The 21,139-nt window shown below is 43.9% G+C and overlaps 1 protein-coding gene across 5 annotated transcripts in view; it reads right to left on the reverse strand.

Moving 5' to 3' along the window:
- Positions 1-21,139, reverse strand: part of MYO5A (myosin VA) — a 391,043-nt gene that overhangs the window by 96,334 nt on the left and 273,570 nt on the right. For all 5 annotated transcript variants that reach the window (XM_082256683.1, XM_082256682.1, XM_082256681.1 and 2 more), the window contains 6 exons: positions 19,047-19,133; positions 18,847-18,955; positions 3,211-3,422; positions 2,851-3,007; positions 743-982; positions 351-599 (listed from right to left, as the gene is read on the reverse strand). In XM_082256683.1, coding sequence (XP_082112809.1) covers positions 351-599; positions 743-982; positions 2,851-3,007; positions 3,211-3,422; positions 18,847-18,955; positions 19,047-19,133 — 1,054 coding nt within the window. The remainder of the gene's footprint in view (positions 1-350; positions 600-742; positions 983-2,850; positions 3,008-3,210; positions 3,423-18,846; positions 18,956-19,046; positions 19,134-21,139) is intronic.

Below are 21,139 nucleotides of genomic sequence, written 5' to 3' on the forward strand. Positions count from 1 at the left end.
CAAAGCCAGCAAGACCCGGAAATGAGGGGAGAGAAGAGCTGCAGACGTGCACGTTACTGGATCAAATGAGGGCTCAGGTAAGTAAAAGGGGAGGGGGGTAATGGGTGGTGCTGACACCTAATGCATTCCTTGCATTAAGGTAAAAAATGTTTAGCCTTTACAACCAATTTCGATTTCAGCTACCAAGCGTCTGATTTTATCCAAGCAGCGAAATAGATTCTTGCTTTTTATAGCTTGCCCTAGTAGTCTGAAAAGGAGACTCAAATTAATTGCTAGAAGGAAAACATTGACTATTATTCTTTTAAGACACATCATACATGAGATCCACGAAGATTATGGCTGAAACTTACTTTCTCAGTCTCATTCCTGTATTTATCTGCATGTTCTTCAATGGTCTTCTTCTCAGTTTGTGTCTGCTGTAGTTCCTTCCTAAGCCGAGCAAGTTCATCTTGCAAAGTAACCATCCGGTTAGCAGAATTTTTTGCCTCCTCTTCAAAATGTTTAAGGCGGTCCACATCACTACGCAACTTCTCTTTCTCATTGCTGTAAGTGATCTCTAGGTGGGTCAGCCTCTCATGCAAGGATTTGTTGTCCTTGTTCTGCACACAAGGTAAAATAACATTAAAGCTTTGCAGAAGGACATTACTAACAAAACCATAATGAATTGATATGTATTAAAGAGAAAGGTCTTCAAAAAAAGTCATATGAGGTTTAAACATAGGAAATAAACCCAGTACTGTACCTGTTCATCAACTTTACGCTGCAGTTGCATGATTTTGTTCTCCATTCCAAAGTTGAGTTTCTTGTAGTGTTCGACAGAGCGTGCCTCGATTTTCAGCTTTTTCAGCTCCCTCTTGGCCATCATCCTGCGGTAGCAGCATTGAAGGTAGACTATGGCTTCCATGCTTCTCTTGAAAGACACACGAGCTAGCCAGCCACGGACATGCTTCTGAATGATAGTTGCCTTGTGTATCCTGACCATCTGCAAGTTGGTAAAGAAACACATTAGTGACACACAATTATAATGTTATAAATTGTGGGAGATTTGTGGAGATTGTGATGTCATAAGTCCATCGCTGGCCATTCAGAAGAAGACTTGTGTTTATAGATAGGAATACAAGGCTTCTCCTAAATGGCAGGGATGCGAAACAACCAACGTTTTCTATTTACAGGAGTAGAGCGGAAGCTCATCATAGGGCTTCCAAAATGAGGAGCCACTTACTGTATGGAGCATGAGCTACTACAGTATATTGCAGCCCAAGCAGCAGGCAGTCTTCGCCATGCAAATTTTTTGTTTGGCCCAAGTTGCTGCCAGGAAACCTCTGTTAAGCCTTATTCACATGAGTGTACTAAGCGGTACCACCTGTGCAAAGAGCTTCACCCACACAGGATGCACAAGTGTTCCACGGACCTGAATGGATCTCCAAGAGTAACCCCAAATGTACATATGTGCAGAACTGATGCATGACCGGAGATCCATGCTACTGCCTATCATTGATTTGGACAGACTGCCAGTTTGCAGCTGCACAGAAATGCTGTGAAGATGGCCTTTTGTACGGATCAGTATGCCTGTGTTAATGAATGAATAATTATTTTATATACAGCCTTTCATTTTTTTTTTACTATATACATGATAATTTACTACCATAGAACAGTAAACACTTGACACCTCAGCGCTAAGAGTTCATAGAGAAGCTAGCCTTAAGATATACAAATCCAATGACCACTGTGCAATATGGACTGGAGAGTTAAGGCGGTGTGGCCCTCTTCAAATCGGGGAATCTTAAATCGTACAAACAACAAAATGCCTAGTGCATTATCAACAGCACTTTAATAAAAGATAAACAATACAAATTATATTCAAAAACAAGAGTAGATTGGTAGTGTATGATAAATACAGAAACCAGAAGTCTGCCCTTCAGCATCATAGGACCAAATGGATTACAGTACCAGCTGACGCTTTTCGGGGGACTGAACCCAATACTTAGAACAAAGAACCAATCTTTGCTCTGAGAAGGGGGGGTGTCGGTCCCCCAAAACGCATCAGCTCATCAGTCAGGCTCTGACGGATTAGTGTCTCTTAGTTGAAATTTATGAAAGTATAAAAACAAAAAAATCTGCTATTATGGTCTGTAGTGAAATGTTGCATCATGCTAATTACTTGCATGCCTAATACTTCGAGATTTCCTGCTTCCCAGGGCCCCCTGAAGAAGATTTTGGATTGGAATGATTGAAACCCGTTGGGGCTCCAATATAATGCTTATCATGGTTATATGGATGGATGTATTATTCCAAAATGAAGGATTATGTTCATGGCTTTGTCAGAGCAAGTAAAGGATTTTAATACTCATAGGATGATTTTAAAAATTTTCTGTACAACAGAGTATATATCTTTTTTACATTATTAAATGTGTGTTATACTTTAAACTGCGTTAAAGGGGGCATCTCTTCCTTCTAATTTATGTAATTTGGGGATGAGCAGTTGACACTCTAATTGCCTATATTTTGTGGTTATCCAATCGATAGATGTACTTAAACAAAGTGCTGCATAACAAACAGAATTTTCAAAAAAAAAAAATGCAGCATTAGGAGGCTACATTTAACTCGTCAGCGATTGCAATCACGAAGGATTAAGTTCACTAGCATCTTGCCTATCAATTTAGTAGGAATTGTGTTTGTGTGGAGTTCCTGAACAAAAACTTCCAAAATCTTAAATATAATTTCTAAAAGTGCATTTCTAGTATCATTTAACAATTTATTCCCTGATTTCAAATGTAGGCAGTAGTTAAATTAGAAGTACAATGGTATTATGACTATGCAGCTTAATCAGTGCTTTCCAGCTCCACTAACCTCTTCGAACCTTTTCCTGGCTGCATAGCCCCGAAGGAAAGTCTGAAGACGAAGTGTAATTGACTGTATATGTATATATCTTTTCCGAACCACATACATTCTCTGGAACTTCTGTATGACGATTGCTGCTCTGGTTCTGCGCAGGAACTTGGCAAGACTACATAAAGAAGACTCAAATTATTGATCACATATAAACTGCCATGGAATCAATGTTTATATTTTTAATATCTGTAAATCAATCAAATTTGCATTTAAAAAAAAGAAAGGTGAAAATAAATGTAAAATTGACATTAAAGTGCACTCTTCATAGATGAAATTTTCATTAGTAATTAAGCCAGCAATAACAATGCATATCCTCACCATCTTGCCTGGTAGCCTCTGACGTATCTTTGAATGTTTATAGCTGCCTTTCTCATTTTCAAGTACTTCTTTCTCAATAGCCAGCCACGAATTGTTTTCTGGATTCGAATGCAGGCCACTCTTAACTTGTCTGCTCTAATTTTCTCCAGATAGGCCACTTGTCCCGCTCGGAAAAAAATCTTCGTCTTGCCAAACTGGTATTTATCTTGGTCCTGATTTTAAAGAAGGTAGAATATCATGCATTTATGTATTCATTATACCATAACTGCCTGAAAGGCATAGCAAGAGAATACAACTAGGTCTACCAGTTTTATATATATATATATATATATATACACACACATACACACACACATAGTACTGTGCAAAAGTTTTAGGCAGGTGTGAAAAATGCTGTAAATTAGGAAAGCTTTTAGAAATAGAAGTTTAATTAGTTTACTTTTATCAATTATCAAAACGAGTAAAGAAAAATCAATATATGGTGTGACCACCCTTTGCCTTTAAACCGGTGTTCCGTGAAAAAACCATACCCGTGTCACTTCCGGTTCCGCTACAGAGGGTATGGATTTCTCACGGTAGTTAAACTCGCGGCGCTTACATTAAAACTAGGGTTGAGCGGACATCTAGATGTCCGTGTTCGACGGGTTCGGCCGAACTTTAAAAAAAAGTCCGGGTCCGTGTCCCGGACTTTTACCGAACTTTTCCCGGACACCGAACCCCATTGAAGTCAATGGGGACCCGAACTTTAAGGCACTAAAATGGCTCTAAAACACCAATGGAAAGGGCTAGAGTGCTGCAAATGGCAGCAAAACGTAGTTAAGAGCATGGCAAGTGCTCTGCAAACAAATGTGGATAGGGAAATAACTTAAAACAACAAAAAAAAAACAGAAAAATAAAACAATGTTCTTCATCTCTGAAGGACGAGGCCCATAAGGAGTAGGAGGGAGGTTGAGGTGGTGGTGGATGTGGCGGTGTCATAGGCGTGCGCACAGGGTGTGCCTGGTGTACCTGGGCACACCCTAATCACCTAGGGCACATAGCATTATCGCTCTGTTTGCCAGTGAGGAGATGGGAAAGATCTCCCTCGCACCTGCTCTGCTCTATTTCTCTTTGCCAGCAGGGAGAGTAATGTATCGGGGCCATGTACATGTAGGCAAACACATGCATGTGTATTTCAACTTTGGGGTGCACACCCTAATGCAATAGGCTGCGCACACCTATGGGCGGTGTAGGTGGAAGCGGCGGTGGAGGAGGACCAGGGCCGGATTAAGAGCATCATGGTCTTGGTGCTGAGGATTTTGAAGGGCCTTAAGGGCCGTGCCTTGGCATGCACCCAGAGGAGGAAGGGTGCAGCCATGCATGCCTAATTCAACATGGGATGCTGTCTCTGAAGCCCATAAACACATCCATGCATCGGCAACTGTCCCTCCTTGTCCGGCCTTCGCGCTGTGTGGGGAGGTTCTGAGGGTGCTGCCTGGGGAAGCGAGCATAGAAGCCAGACTTCTGTGTTTACAAGTGACAGAAGAGCGGTCACAGTGAATATGGCCAACCCGGGGCCTATATAAAAGGTAGGGGCCTGCATGGAGCTGCAGCTCCAATAGCCCCTACGTTAATCTGGCCCTGAGGAGGAGGACGAGGTAGCCAACACTGCTTCTTTTCACAAATTTTAAATGAGGGTACACCCCAAAAGAGTGAGAAAGAGCAAAAATGGAACAATGGCTGGGTAAGGTCGGTATCCATTGCTATTCTGCACAAGGTACGGAAAAGTCCCGTGGGATCCATGCCTGGTTCATTTTAATGAACGTGAGCTTGTCCACATTGTCTCTGGACAGGCGGCTGCGCTTGTCTGTTATAACACCCCCAGCCGTGCTAAATACCCGTTCAGATAATACACTGGCTGCAGGGCACGCCAGCACCTCCAAGGCGTAAAGGGCAAGCTCAGGCCATGTGCCCAATTTGGAGACCCAGAAGTTGAAGGGGGCAGACGCCTCATTCACTACATGTAGGCGTGTGCACACATACTGCTCCACCATGTTGATAAAATGCTGCCTCCTGCTAAGACGTTCCATCTGAGCTGCTGGTGCTGCTGTTTGTTGTGGCGTGCTGACAAAGCTTTTCCACATTTCGGCCATGCTAACCCTGCCTTCTGAGGTGCTGGCGGTGCCCTGGTTGAGTTGGCGACCTCCTCCTCCTCCTCCTCTGCCTTGTGCTTCCACTGTGGCCCCGCTGTCAAATGGGAATGCCAGCAGCATCGCGTCTACCAGCGTGCGCTTGTACTCGCGCATCTTGTGATCGTGCTCCAGTGAGTGAATTAAGGACGGTACGTTGTCCTTGTAACGGGGATCCAGCAGCGTGGCCACCCAGTAATCAGCACAAGTTAGAATGTGGGCAACTCGGCGGTCGTTGTGGAGACACTGCAGCATGTAATCGCTCATGTGTGCCAGGCTGCCCAGAGGCGACGAAAGGCTGTCCTCTGTGGGAGGTGTATCGTCCGTGTCCTCTGTATCCCCCCAGCCACGCACCAGTGATGGCCATGAGCTGGCCTGGGTGCCACCCTGCTGTGAACATGGTTCCATCTCCTCCTCCAGCTCCTCCTCCTCCTCATCCTCCAGAACTGTGCCCCTGCTGGACAATTGTGTCCCTGGCGTTTGTGTGTGCAGGAACCCACCCTCGGAACCCCTTGCGAATGACTGCCCTGAAAGCCTTTGAAATGTTACCTCTTCATCCTCCTCCTCCTCCTCCTCCTCATCCTGTGCCACATCCTCTTCCATCATCGCCCGAATTGTTTTTTCAAGGAGGCATAGAAGTGGGATAGTTAAGCTGAGAACGGCGTCATCGGCACTGGCCATGTTGGTGGAGTACTCAAAACAGCGCAACAAGGCACACAGGTCTCGCATGGAGGCCCAGTTATTGGTGGTGAAGTGGTGCTGTTCCGCAGAGCGACTCACGCGTGCGTGCTGCAGCTGAAACTCCACTATGGCCTGCTGCTGCTCGCACAGTCTTTCCAGCATGTGCAAGGTGGAGTTCCACCTTGTGGGCACGTCACATATGAGGCGGTGAGCGGGAAGGCCGAAGTTACGTTGCAGACTATTCCGCAATTTAATTGAGCCCCAAAGGTTTTTATTGAATAGCGGAATAGGAAATATGATCAAAAAAAAGTGTATGTTTTTCACACGTACAGAAGCACACTAGGCCCCAATTACTATTGTTTGTACACCTAAAAGGATGGATGAGGAGGAGGAGGAGGAGTATAGAACAGGCAGCACCCTCAAAGCTTCAGAAGTATGAGATGAACCCCAAAAACTTGGAAAGGTGGATCTCACACGTACCGACACAGACTATTCCGCAATTTAATTGAGCCCCAAAGGTTTTTATTGAATAGCGGAATAGGAAATATGATCAAAAAAAAGTGTATGTTTTTCACACTTACAGAAGCACACTAGGCCCCAATTACTATTGTTTGTACACCTAAAAGGATGGATGAGGAGGAGGAGGAGTATAGAACAGGCAGCACCCTCATAGCTTCAGAAGTATGAGATGAACCCCAAAAACTTGGAAAGGTGGATCTCACACATACCGACACAGACTATTCCGCAATTTAATTGAGCCCCAAAGGTTTTTATTGAATAGCGGAATAGGAAATATGATCAAAAAAAAGTGTATGTTTTTCACACGTACAGAAGCACACTAGGCCCCAATTACTATTGTTTGTACACCTAAAAGGATGGATGAGGAGGAGGAGGAGGAGAACAGGCAGCACCCTCAAAGCTTCAGAAGTATGAGATGAACCCCAAAAACTTGGAAAGGTGGATCTCACACGTACCGACACAGACTATTCCACAATTTAATTGAGCCCCAAAGGTTTTTATTGAATAGCGGAAGAGGAAATATGATCAAAAAAAAGTGTATGTTTTTCACACGTACAGAAGCACACTAGGCCCCAATTACTATTGTTTGTACACCTAAAAGGATGGATGAGGAGGAGGAGGAGTATAGAACAGGCAGCACCCTCAAAGCTTCAGAAGTATGAGATGAACCCCAAAAACTTGGAAAGGTGGATCTCACACGTACCGATACAGACTATTCCACAATTTAATTGAGCCCCAAAGGTTTTTATTGAATAGCGGAATAGGAAATATGATCAAAAAAAAGTGTATGTTTTTCACACGTACAGAAGCACACTAGGCCCCAATTACTATTGTTTGTACACCTAAAAGGATGGATGAGGAGGAGGAGGAGGAGGAGTATAGAACAGGCAGCACCCTCAAAGCTTCAGAAGTATGAGATGAACCCCAAAAACTTGGAAAGGTGGATCTCACACGTACCGACACAGACTATTCCGCAATTTAATTGAGCCCCAAAGGTTTTTATTGAATAGCGGAATAGGAAATATGATCAAAAAAAAGTGTATGTTTTTCACACGTACAGAAGCACACTAGGCCCCAATTACTATTGTTTGTACACCTAAAAGGATGGATGAGGAAGAGGAGGAGGAGGAGTATAGAACAGGCAGCACCCTCAAAGCTTCAGAAGTATGAGATGAACCCCAAAAACTTGGAAAGGTGGATCTCACACGTACCGACACAGACTATTCCGCAATTTAATTGAGCCCCAAAGGTTTTTATTGAATAGCGGAATAGGAAATATGATCAAAAAAAAGTGTATGTTTTTCACACGTACAGAAGCACACTAGGCCCCAATTACTATTGTTTGTACACCTAAAAGGATGGATGAGGAGGAGGAGGAGTATAGAACAGGCAGCACCCTCAAAGCTTCAGAAGTATGAGATGAACCCCAAAAACTTGGAAAGGTGGATCTCACACGTACCGACACAGACTATTCCGCAATTTAATTGAGCCCCAAAGGTTTTTATTGAATAGCGGAATAGGAAATATGATCAAAAAAAAGTGTATGTTTTTCACACGTACAGAAGCACACTAGGCCCCAATTACTATTGTTTGTACACCTAAAAGGATGGATGAGGAGGAGGAGGAGGAGTATAGAACAGGCAGCACCCTCAAAGCTTCAGAAGTATGAGATTGTGTTCACTGTACCCCACAAAGATTGTGTTCACTGTACCCCACAAAGATTGTGTTCACTGTACCCCACAAAGGTTTTGTTCACTGCACCCCACAAAGATTGTGTTCACTGCACTCCAAAAGGATTGTCTTCACTGCACCCCACAAAGATTGTGTTCACTGCACCCCACAAAGATTGTGTTCACTGTACCCCACAAAGGTTTTGTTCACTGCACCCCACAAAGATTGTGTTCACTGTACCCCACAAAGATTGTGTTCACTGTACCCCACAAAGGTTTTGTTCACTGCACCCCACAAAGATTGTGTTCACTGTACCCCACAAAGGTTGTGTTCACTGCACCCCACAAAGGTTTTGTTCACTGCACCCCACAAAGATTGTGTTCACTGCACCCCACAAAGATTGTGTTCACTGTACCCCACAAAGGTTTTGTTCACTGCACCCCACAAAGATTGTGTTCACTGTACCCCACAAAGATTGTGTTCACTGTACCCCACAAAGGTTTTGTTCACTGCACCCCACAAAGATTGTGTTCACTGTACCCCACAAAGGTTGTGTTCACTGCACCCCACAAAGGTTTTGTTAACTGCACCCCACAAAGATTGTGTTCACTGTACCCCACAAAGGTTTTGTTCACTGCACCCCACAAGGATTGTCTTCACTGCACCCCACAAGGATTGTCTTCACTGCACCCCACAAAGATTGTGTTCACTGTACCCCACAAAGGTTTTGTTCACTGCACCCCACAAAGATTGTGTTCACTGTACCCCACAAAGATTGTGTTCACTGTACCCCACAAAGGTTTTGTTCACTGCACCCCACAAAGATTGTGTTCACTGTACCCCACAAAGGTTGTGTTCACTGCACCCCACAAAGGTTTTGTTCACTGCACCCCACAAAGATTGTGTTCACTGCACCCCACAAAGATTGTGTTCACTGTACCCCACAAAGGTTTTGTTCACTGCACCCCACAAAGATTGTGTTCACTGTACCCCACAAAGGTTTTGTTCACTGCACCCCACAAAGATTGTGTTCACTGTACCCCCCAAAGATTTTGTTCACTGCACCCCACAAGGATTGTCTTCACTGCACCCCACAAGGATTGTCTTCACTGCACCCCACAAAGATTGTGTTCACTGCACCCCACAAAGGTTTTGTTCACTGCACCCCACAAAGATTGTGTTCACTGTACCCCCCCAAAGATTTTGTTCACTGCACCCCACAAGGATTGTCTTCTCTGCACCCCACAAAGATTGTGTTCACTGTACCCCCCAAAGATTTTGTTCACTGCACCCCACAAGGATTGTCTTCACTGCACCCCACAAAGATTGTGTTCACTGTACCCCCACAAAGGTTTTGTTCACTGCACCCCACAAAGATTTTGTTCACTGCACTCCAAAAGGATTGTGTTCACTGCACCCCAAAAAGATTGTGTTCACTGCAGCCCACACACAGAAAAATGGATGTGGATCACTGACACCTGCCTATCTCCTATCCCACACCACACAGCAATATCGATTGTAGTTTGTAGAACACACTTTCCCTAAAATTCAGCAGACTCTGTCCCTAACAGGATTGAGAAGAGATCGTAGATCAGGAGAACTAAGTGCAGACCCCACCCCACACAGCAATATCGATTGTAGTTTGTAGAACACTCTGACCCTAAAATTCAGCAGCAGCCTCTCCCTAACAGGATTGAGAAGAGATCGTAGATCAGGATTGAGTGCAGACCCCACCCCCCACACAGCAATATCGATTGTAGTTTGCAGAAGACACTGACCCTATAATTCAGCAGACTCTATCCCTAAAATGCCTACAACTCGCCCTGCCTACACACTCCGACCTGTCCCTCAATTCTATCCGGACACAAATGGTTTTTTCCTGCCTATCTTTCCCTAATCAGCAGCCAGCACGTTGATGTGTGATCTGTCCCTGATCTAAGCAACATAATGACGCCGCTGCGGCTGCCTCGAACTTATAAAGACTTGGTCACATGCTTCAGACGGCCAATCACAGCTACTGAGACATTTGCAGGCATGGCTGGGATGGCTTAAGGCACACCAGTTAAACGATTGTTGATTGGCTGTTGAAAGCCCGCCATGAAAAGAGCGCCAAAGCATGCAAAACCCGGAAATAAAACGACCGAACACGGATTTTTACCCGAATATACAGTAAAGTGTCCGTGTTCGTGTTCGGGTAACAAAAATCCAATTATTCGGTACGAATACGAATAATACAGTCCGTGTTCGCTCAACACTAATTAAAACAGCTCCTCTGCAACATAAATCATCTCCGCTAAATATAAAAGCGGATCACGGAGCCACGATCGCCGTCACATTTACATCTCATACTCCCGCTGCCGCTTTTATATTTATTACCGGAGATGAGGGAAGTTACAGCGATAGCAGAGGAGATGATTTATGTTGCAGCCGAAGTGTTTTAATGTACCCGCCGCAAGTATTACATTAGACACAGTGCCGTGAGAATTTCATGCCCACCGAGCATGCGCACTTGTCAAATTCTTTCATGTTCATTTACGTATCCGGCGCTCTGAGCATGCGCACTGCTGCGCTGCTCAGCTGTTTCAGACCGGAAGTGACGACGGTATGGTTTCTCCACGGGTATGGTTTTTTAACGTTACACCGGCATCAATTCTCTAGGTACACTTGCACACAGTTTTTGAAGGAAATCATCAGGTAGGTTGTTCCAAACATCTTGGAGAACTAACCACGAATCTTCTGTGGACGTAGGCTGCCTCATATCCTTCTGTATCTTCATGAGATCCCAGACAGACACAATGTTGAGATCAGGACCCTGTGGGAGCTATAGCATCACTTCCAGGATGCCTTGGAAGGAACTCCCAACCACGCTTCACTGTTACCTGCAGACACTCATTGTACCGCTCTCCAGCCCTTACACAAACTGTCTCCTACTACTGCCAAATATTTCACATTTTGACTCACTACAGAGCACTTGCTGCCATTTTGCTGCACCCCAGTTCCCATGTTTTCATGCATAGTTGAGTCTCTTAGCCTTGTTTCCATGTCAGAGGTATGGCTTTTTTTGTAGCAATTCTTCCATGAAGACCACTTCTGGCCAGACTTCTCCCGTCAGTACATGGGGGTACCTGGGTCCCACTGGTTTCCGCCAGTTCTGTGCTGATGGCACTGCTGGACATCTTCCAATGTTGAAGGGAAGTAAGCATGATGTGTCTTTCATCTGCTGCATTGTTTTCTTGGCTGACCACTGTGTCTACAGTCCCCAATGTTGCAGGATTATTTGTGCTTGTTCAAAAGATCTTGAGCAGCACATCTTCAAACCCCAGTCTGCTTGGAAATGTTTGCCTGGGAGGGACCTTGCTAATGCAGTATAACTACATTGTGTCTGGCTGCTGTGCTCAGTCTTGCCCTAGTGTATGATCTGTGACATAAAAATATCTTCCACAACCTCACCTTAGTAGCAGGGTTTGGCTGTTCCTTACCCAGTTTTAAGCCTCAGCCACAGCTGTTTCTGTTTCAGTTAATGACTGTTTCAACCTACATATGAAATTGATAATCATCAGCACCTGCTAGGAATAATTGGTTAACCACACACCTGGCTCTAATACTACAAAATCCCTGTCTTTGTGCAAGTTTACAAAATGTACAGGTGCTGGGATTAATGCTGGTCACAACAAATATTGATTTGATTTTTCTTCTGTTCGCCCACTTTGCACTTTGTAAATTGATAAAAATAAACAATTAAAATACATAGTTTTGAAAGTATTCTTACTTTACAGCATTTCTTTACACCTGCCTAAATGTTTGCCAAGTAATATGTATATATACAGTACAGACCAAAAGTTTGGACACACCTTCTCATTCAAAGAGTTTTCTTTATTTTCATGACTATGAAAATTGTAGAGTCACACTTCAAGAGGTAGTCACCTGAAATGGTTTTCACTTCACAGGTGTGCCCTGTCAGGTTTAATAAGTGTGATTTCTTGCCTTATAAATGGGGTTGGGACCATCAGTTGTGTTGTGCAGAAGTCAGGTGGATACACAGCTAAGTACAGGAAAACGAGTGGCCATCATTATTTCAAGAAATGAAGGTCAGTCAGTCCGAAAAATTGGGAAAACTTTGAAAGTGTCCCCAAGTGCAGTCACAAAAACAATCAAGCGCTACAAAGAAACTGGCTCACATGTGGACCGCCCCAGGAAAGGAAGACCAAGAGTCGCCTCTGCTGTGGAGGATAAGTTAATCCGAGTCACCAGCCTCAGAAATCGCAGGTTAACAGCAGCTCAGATTAGAGACCAGGTCAATGGCACACGGAGTTCTAGCAGCAGACACATCTCTAGAACAACTGTTAAGAGGAGACTGTGCGAATCAGCCCTTCGTGGTAGAATATCTGCTAGGAAACCACTGCTAAAGAAAGGCAACAAGCAGAAGAGACTTGTTTGGGCTAAAGAACACAAGGAATGGACATTAGACCAGTGGAAATCTGTGCTTTGGTCTGAGGAGTCCAAATTTGAGATCTTTGCTTCCAACCACCGTGTCTTTGTGCGACACAGAAAAGGTGAACGGATGGACTCTACATGCCTGGTTCCCACCGTGAAGCATGGAGGAGGAGGTGTGATGGTGTGGGGGTGCTTTGCTGGTGACACTGTTGGGTATTTATTCAAAATTGAAGGCATACTGAACCAGCATGGATACCACAGCATCTTGCAGCGGCATGCTATTCCATCCGGTTTGCGTTTAGTTGGACCATCATTTATTTTTCAACAGGACAATGACCCCAAACACACCTCCAGGCTGTGTAAGGGCTATTTGACCAAGAAGAAGAGTGATGGGGTGCTGCGCCAGATGACCTGGCCTCCACAGTCACCGGACCTGAACCCAATTGAGATAGTTTGGGGTGAGCTGGACCGCAGAGTGAAGGCAAAAGGGCCAACAAGCGCTAAGCATCTCTGGGAACTCCTTCAAGACTGTTGGAAGGCAATTTCAGGTGACTACCTCTTGAAGTGTGACTCTACAATTTTCATAGTCATGAAAATAAAGAAAACTCTTTGAATGAGAAGGTGTGTCCAAACTTTTGGTCTGTACTATATATATATATATATATATATATATATATATATTGTGACAGGAAGTCAGGTAAATCTGGGAATGTAGTCACTGAGAGGAGACACATTCCCACCTGCTTTGAAAAGTTCACTGATACTATAGGGTGTTGGCTGCAAAAAGAGCCAGCAGGAAGTTGAAAACCATTCAGCTGTTCAGAATGAGGAGATCAAGGCCTCTATAATTTGTCCAGAGAAAATCTATTGAGTGCTGCCTCCTGTCGCTGTGTGAGCTGGGAAGAGGAGGACAGACATACGTGTACCTCCCGACGCCGTGTGGGCATGGGAGAAGGACTGCTGCCGCCTGTCGCCGTGTGGGCTGGGAGAGGGGGACAGTCGGATGTGTGCCTCCCGACAAGCTGGTGAGCATGGGAGAAGACCCCCTACAGCGATGTGAAGCTAAGGAGGGTAACCACGAGTGAAGACGTCTCAAAGGTGAGAAGACAAAGTGTTCCATGTGAAGAATCTGAAGAGTAAAGGATCCTGTTATAAATGAACATGTGCTGTGTGAAAGAAAACAAAGGGACATGTTCAATGGACAATGTTTGTGCTGTGTGAAAAGCAAACAAATGGACATTTGAGTGTCTGCTGTAGGATCAGCAGTGTCGGCCCAACAGTAGGTTGGAAAGACTTCTTAGGTAGGTTCCAGCGTGAGAAGGTAGCCGCCCACAGAGGCAAGGATTTATTTTGTCTTTTATTTTATTTTGGCTGTTTTGACGCTTGCAATTATGTGAAGTAAATTGCATGAATAAATCAGTCTTGTTTTCAACCTCTGCTCGGCTATCTCTCTGTGAAAACGCACCCCCAAAGGGGTCACCCATACGCCTACCACCGAGCTAATCCCTCACATATGGTGGAGGTATGCAGTGGGCATAAGCAGAGATCCCTGCAAGGAAGTGCAAATGTTTGATGAACTTTATCTGGTGCATGAGATTGCACAATCTATGTGTGCAGGAGAGAAGATCCTGACAGAAAAAAAAAAAAGTGTTTTAAAGAGACAGCGGTCTCAAAATTATTTGATGAACTTTGTTGTGTCTGGTGCAAGTGACTGCACAAACTGTGTGTGCAGGAAAAGAGATCTTGCAAGAGAGAGAAAAACTACATGTGTTAAAGAGACAGTGGTCTGAAAATTTTTGCTGGACTGTGAAAAATTTGTGGAGTTATTGAAGATGGGGCGATCCAAACGCCTGAAAAATGCAAAGATAGATGAAATGAGAGACCGGATTCTATGGATGGAGGGGATGTTACCGTCTGAACCAGCCCCATCCATGCCTAAAGAGAGTCTACTAAAGAGGAAGGTTGTTGTCCCTAGCAACACTGATGAAACTGCTATGGAGACGCAGTGTGCTCAGATGAAAAGTAAACCCAAAATGGGGGAGATGCTGAAACAACGGAGCTTTGCAGCTCAACAAAAGGCTCATCAAGAGAGCATGGCAGGCTGGAAACAGAGACGCCAGCAGCCAATGGAGGCCATCGGTTTGGAAGAAACCGAGTATGTGTGCAGGGCTGAGTTGGATGCCTTGCAACGGAAAATGGAAGAAAAGGAACAAGCCTTGGAATTGCTTAAAATGGAGCATAGAAACTTGCAGGAAATGAATGAACTACTCAAGTCTCATGTGTTACAGTGGGAAGAATCCACTGCTCTTCTTTTGGTCGAGTTGCAAAAATGTCAAGACACTATAAAGGAGAAAGATACCATCCTCATGGAAAAGGAAATTGAAATTCAGACTTTGCAGAAGCAAAGTATGTGTGAAATGTTGGAGTTGCGTAATCAGCTGGAAAAAAGTCTTCAGTGTTTGGAAGTTACAAAAATAGACCTGCAGGAGTCGCAGGAACAGAATGTCGCTCTGAAAACGACATTGTCTCTCAGCGACAACGAGAAAAGTGAAAGAGAGGCTAAATTACTGAGTACTGTGTATGAGCTCACCACTTTGAGCAATGTGGTAGATGAATTACGTGCAGACTGTGAAAGTTGGAAAGGTGAAGCCCAACGTTTCCAGCAGCAGTTAAAGGAGAAAGAAGCCTGTGTGGCAGAATTACATTCTTATTCCCAGATGCTAGCCAATGAGGTGAAGGCTCTTATGCAGGGAAAAGGAGATTCTGAACACAAGAGAAAAAAAGTAGAGGCACAGCTTCTGGAATCGCAAGTCAAGGTGTCAGAAGGTGACCGAGTGTGTGCTAAGCTGTCAGAGAAGGCAACCCGATTGCAGGTTGAGTTGGACAGTGTCACAAATCAGCTTTCTCAAGCAGACAGCAAATCTAGAGAAATTGCGGAAGATTTTTCTATCTTGGAATCGCAGCTGCAAGACACGCAGGAACTCTTACAGGAAGAGAGGTGTCAAAGGCTGAGTTTTAGCACAAAGCTCAAACAAATGGAAGATGAGAAAAATGGCTTCCTGGAACAATTAAAAGAGGAGGCGGAAGCAAAGAAAAACCTATCAGAGCAAGTCGCAACATTGCAAGCTCAGATAGCGGATATGAAAAAACGCATGGAAGAAAGCGTTGGTTCATTACAGTGTGATGAAGATGTGAAAAAGAAGTTTGATCAGATGCTTGGTGAAGAGAAGACTGTGTCTGCAAAATATGCAGAAGAACGCGCACGTGCAGAAACGGAGGTGCGTGATAACGAGAGCAAAGCCCTGTTCTTGGCTCGCTCTTTGGAGGAAGCTCTAGAGTGTAAGGCTGAACTAGAAAGAGTTAACCAACAGCTGTGTACAGAAATGGAAGATTTGGTCCGCTCCAAGGATGATGTTGTGAAAAGAGTTCAGGAGCTAGAAAAGTCTAAGCGAGCCTTAGAACAGCAAGTAGAAGAGATGAAGATTCCGTTGCAGGAACTGGAAGAGGAATTCCAGGCAACAGAGGATCTGTCCCAAAGAGGGGATAGTGTGCCTGATGCAGTTTTTAAAAGGATCAGTGTTTTGGGGTCTGTCCTGAGTGAGCCTCAGAAATGTGATGACACGTGGCTTGAATCACCCCTTTGGAATAAACCGTTCCTTCAAAAACTTCAAGCATTGGAAAATGTATCATTAGAGCTTCAGCAAACAAAAGAGTTGTGTAAGAAATGTGATGATTTCTCAGTTCAGGCTGAAAACCTAGTGGAGAAAACTAAAGCGGAGAAAACTAAAGCAAGTGATATAAATCTGGGAGAAAAAAGCAAACGCCACCTAGTGGAGAAAACTAAGGCTGTTGGTGAAAACGTGAAGCAAATGAATAAGTGCCTTTCAGGGAGTGTTTCCAAAATGGAACTGGTGAAAGACGGGTGGCAGAAGTTTGATCGTGATCTTGAGATACATTCCATGTGGAATTCAGATAGAGAAAAGGAACTAGGTGACCTTGAGCGGTCAAATAGTTCAGCAGAAAGTGCATTGAAGAAACCTGTAAAAGAATGTGTTGCAGTTCCATGCTTCTTCACTGATGCAGAGAGGAGGTCTATAATGGATACCACCCAGATCGCTGGGTTCAACTGTGTTGTTGCCTTTGACCCCTATGTTGGTGGAAGGAAAGTTGATGATGTTCTGGTTGGCTACTTCTGTGAAGAGTTTGGCAAGAAATATAAACTGAATATCAAATCAAATAGTAGGCCTTTACTGCGACTCGCTCAGGAGGGCGAAAAGTTTAAGAAGTTGATGAGTGCAAATGCTTCAGATCTGCCTATGAATATGAAATGTTTGAATGATATTGATATCTCTGGGAAAAGGAACAGGGGTCACTTTGAAGAAATGTGTGACAGCCTGTTGTCTCAATTGGAAAATCCTCTGCACAGCATCTTAGAGCAAGCAAAGCTCAAGAAGGAAGATCATTCCCTTTTACAACAAAAAGTCAATGATTGTGTACAGCTGTATGGAGAGGCAACTCAAGTCACAGAGGGATGTCAAGAGTCCCTACTTGGAACAAAGCTTAGTGAAGCAAAGGTTCTCAAAGTTTTGTGGAAAACATTTATGGATTGCAGAGAGAGGCGTCTTAAGAATGTTGAAGACATTAAGACTAGCCCAATTGAGTTGCCTATGGATCACGGTCCTCCATGGTGGATTGGACAGACGGTTATGAGGGACAAGCTGTCTGACATTTATGAGAAAGCTGTCAATGAAGATGACAGAAACGAGAAGGAGCAAAATTATGCCAAAAATGCAGTTGAAGAATGTGTATATGAGATGAGAGACAAACTGTGTGGCATTTATGAGAAATCTGTCAGTGAAGATGACAGAAACAGTTTCATCCGGAAGCTTGAGGATAATAGGAGGCTTATCAGTGAGTCAGCAGTGCCTGACACATGCGTGCCTGGAAATATGTGTCCCAACCCTAGGGTTGAAACAAGAGGGGGGGGTATGTGACAGGAAGTCAGGTAAATCTGGGAATGTAGTCACTGAGAGGAGACACATTCCCACCTGCTTTGAAAAGTTCACTGATACTATAGGGTGTTGGCTGCAAAAAGAGCCAGCAGGAAGTTGAAAACCATTCAGCTGTTCAGAATGAGGAGATCAAGGCCTCTATAATTTGTCCAGAGAAAATCTATTGAGTGCTGCCTCCTGTCGCTGTGTGAGCTGGGAAGAGGAGGACAGACATACGTGTACCTCCCGACGCCGTGTGGGCATGGGAGAAGGACTGCTGCCGCCTGTCGCCGTGTGGGCTGGGAGAGGGGGACAGTCGGATGTGTGCCTCCCGACAAGCTGGTGAGCATGGGAGAAGACCCCCTACAGCGATGTGAAGCTAAGGAGGGTAACCACGAGTGAAGACGTCTCAAAGGTGAGAAGACAAAGTGTTCCATGTGAAGAGTGTGAAGAGTAAAGGGACCTGTTAAATGAACTGTGTTCAATGTGAAGAATCTGAAGAGTAAAGGATCCTGTTATAAATGAACATGTGCTGTGTGAAAGAAAACAAAGGGACATGTTCAATGGACAATGTTTGTGCTGTGTGAAAAGCAAACAAATGGACATTTGAGTGTCTGCTGTAGGATCAGCAGTGTCGGCCCAACAGTAGGTTGGAAAGACTTCTTAGGTAGGTTCCAGCGTGAGAAGGTAGCCGCCCACAGAGGCAAGGATTTATTTTGTCTTTTATTTTATTTTGGCTGTTTTGACGCTTGCAATTATGTGAAGTAAATTGCATGAATAAATCAGTCTTGTTTTCAACCTCTGCTCGGCTATCTCTCTGTGAAAACGCACCCCCAAAGGGGTCACCCATACGCCTACCACCGAGCTAATCCCTCACAATATATACACATATACACACACACACATATATATATATATATATATATATATATATATATATATATATATATATATATATATATATATATATATATATATATATATATATATATATATATATATAAACACACATACACAAACACCAGTATATATGCATACATACATATATATATATATATATATATATATATATATTTTTTTTTACACAATGAAATAAATTGTATATTTTATAATGCTCTGGAAGTCAGCATTATAAACTTTGGCAGCAACATAAAAATTAAATGAAAACGAACCAAAATGAGCTTCTCCAGAACATTCTTGCAGGTTTGCCTTCGATCACTAAGAATGTCTCTCTGTTTCATCAGCACCCTATATCGGCTGAAGAATTCTTGGTACGTCCACCTATGATGGTAGAGAAGAGGTTATGTTACATCCTAGGTACAGCTCTGTAGACCAGAAAGAACACAACACTAACAGAATTTCAGTAGCTTACCTGGAGGGGAATCCAGCAGCACTAATCCGTATGGTTTCTAATACTCCGCAAGCCCGCAGCTGCTGAACTGCCCGTTTAGAGTCAAACCTTATGAAAACAGAACCAGAACAACCAGAGCATAAAGTAAACCTATACCAGAAGAACAAATGCCTGAAGCACACAAATTACAATATTCTTACATTTTCTCAAATGTCTTCCCTGGATCCATCCAAGGCAAAAACAACAGTAGAAAATAGGTCATATCCACTGGACTGCATCAGTGTCCAAAATCAGTTAATAAGTGTAGTCATGTTAGATCTTGAGGGTTCAGCGTACATTCCATGTAAACACAGACATATCATAAAGATACTGTTTGCAGCTCAGTTTTATTGATGTAAACCTGCTCTCAGTTTATTTATTGCTATGCATGACCCAGATTGGGCGTTCACATTAGTAAGTGAAGGACCACGCTTTTCTGCGATGCTTTGGCGTGGCAGTGAGGCCTCTAATGTACAAAAGAAAAAATATTGAACAAAAACTATAGGGCCTTGAAAATAGAATCTAGATTAAGTACAAAGGAAGTTCTGTGTAAAATGCATTTTTTTGCAGATTCGGCTTTTTCAGGTTTGTAGAACTTTTTAGGAAGGATGGAACTAACTCAATGGTAAGCCTGGTTTCCATTTTGAGTGCTCATATAGTTTAGAATGGTGACTACACATTGCAGAGGTCCCGTGGCTGGGCAGTATTGCTTCTAATATGTATGTAACAAAATCCTCTGTTGTTAACCTCCCTGGCAGTCTCATTATGTCCAGATTTCTGTGCTAAAAGCGGTACATTCTTTTGCATGGAAATCTGTTGTTTTACATTTTAAAACTCACCTTCCCCTGCGATCCCCCGCTGTGTGTTCAGCCAATGCCGGCACTTGTCTTCTGGTTCCCTTCCCTTCGAGCGTTGCGACACAGGGGGGGAGGAACCGGCGGCAAAAGTTATAAGTGTAAATACACAAATGACATGATACAAAGCTGTGATCCTAACCGATTACTCTGTATCATGCCATTTCACCACAGGATTGCAACTGGTGAGTTTTCCAGTGCCCTGCCTGTGCTTTTCCAGTGCTTTGTGCCTGGAAAATTGATAACGACCATGGCGTCCAAAAAGCGTTCTTTTTGCACAAAAGCGCTTTTAGACGAACTGGAAAACAGCGACAGTGAAACGGAGTTACTTGAAGAACTGAGCGATAGCGATTCGTGGGAAAATTCGTCACCAGGTACGGAAAGTGAGGACAGCGACCATTCTGATGTCTCTTTCTGGCACATCGCTCCGTTGGAAATTCTGAAGAATCATTTGATATACTTCCCAAATTCCACAAGCTATGTGCCAGAAAGAGTAATCAGAATCGTCGCTGTCGTCACTTTATGTACCTGATGACGAATTTTCCCACGAATGGCTATCGCTGAGTTCTTCAAGTAACTCAGTTTCGCTGTCGCCGTTTTCCAGTTCGTCTAAAAGCGCTTTTGCGCAAAAAGAGAGCTTTTTGGACACCATGGTCATTCAAAATTTTCCAGGCACAAAGCACTGGAAAAGCCCAGGCAGGGCACTGGAAAAGTCACCAGGTGAAATCCTGTGGTGAAATGGCATGATACAGTGTAATCAGGTAGGATCACAGCTTTGTATCATGTCATTTAGTGTATTTACACTTTTGAATTTGTCGCCGGTTCCTCCCCCCTGCGTCGCAATGCTTGCAGGGAAGAGAACCAGAAGGCAGGTGCCAGCAATCGGTCGTGCACAGAGCAAGGAGAGAGTGTAAGGACGCCGGGGAGGACAGCGGGGGATCGCAGGGAAGGTGAGTAACAGTCTGGGGTAGTCCCGAGTGTGGCTCGGGGGTTACCGAATTTGGAACTGAAAGTTAACCCCGAGCCACACTCAAGAATACCACCAGGGGGGTTAAAGGATAAGTTTTTAGCAAAAAAAACAAATGCACATTTTTTTTTAAGTAAAAAAATGTGCATTTACTATTTTTTGTTTTAGAAGCCTGCAAAGCATTGCACTGGCGATCAGGAGATCGCTGATGCCATGCAGACTGTCAGTGTAAGCTGTCTGCCCATACATCATAT

The sequence above is a fragment of the Pelophylax lessonae genome, assembly GCF_965119305.1.
Source record: "Pelophylax lessonae genome assembly, chromosome: 4".
Lineage (NCBI taxonomy): Eukaryota > Metazoa > Chordata > Amphibia > Anura > Ranidae > Pelophylax > Pelophylax lessonae.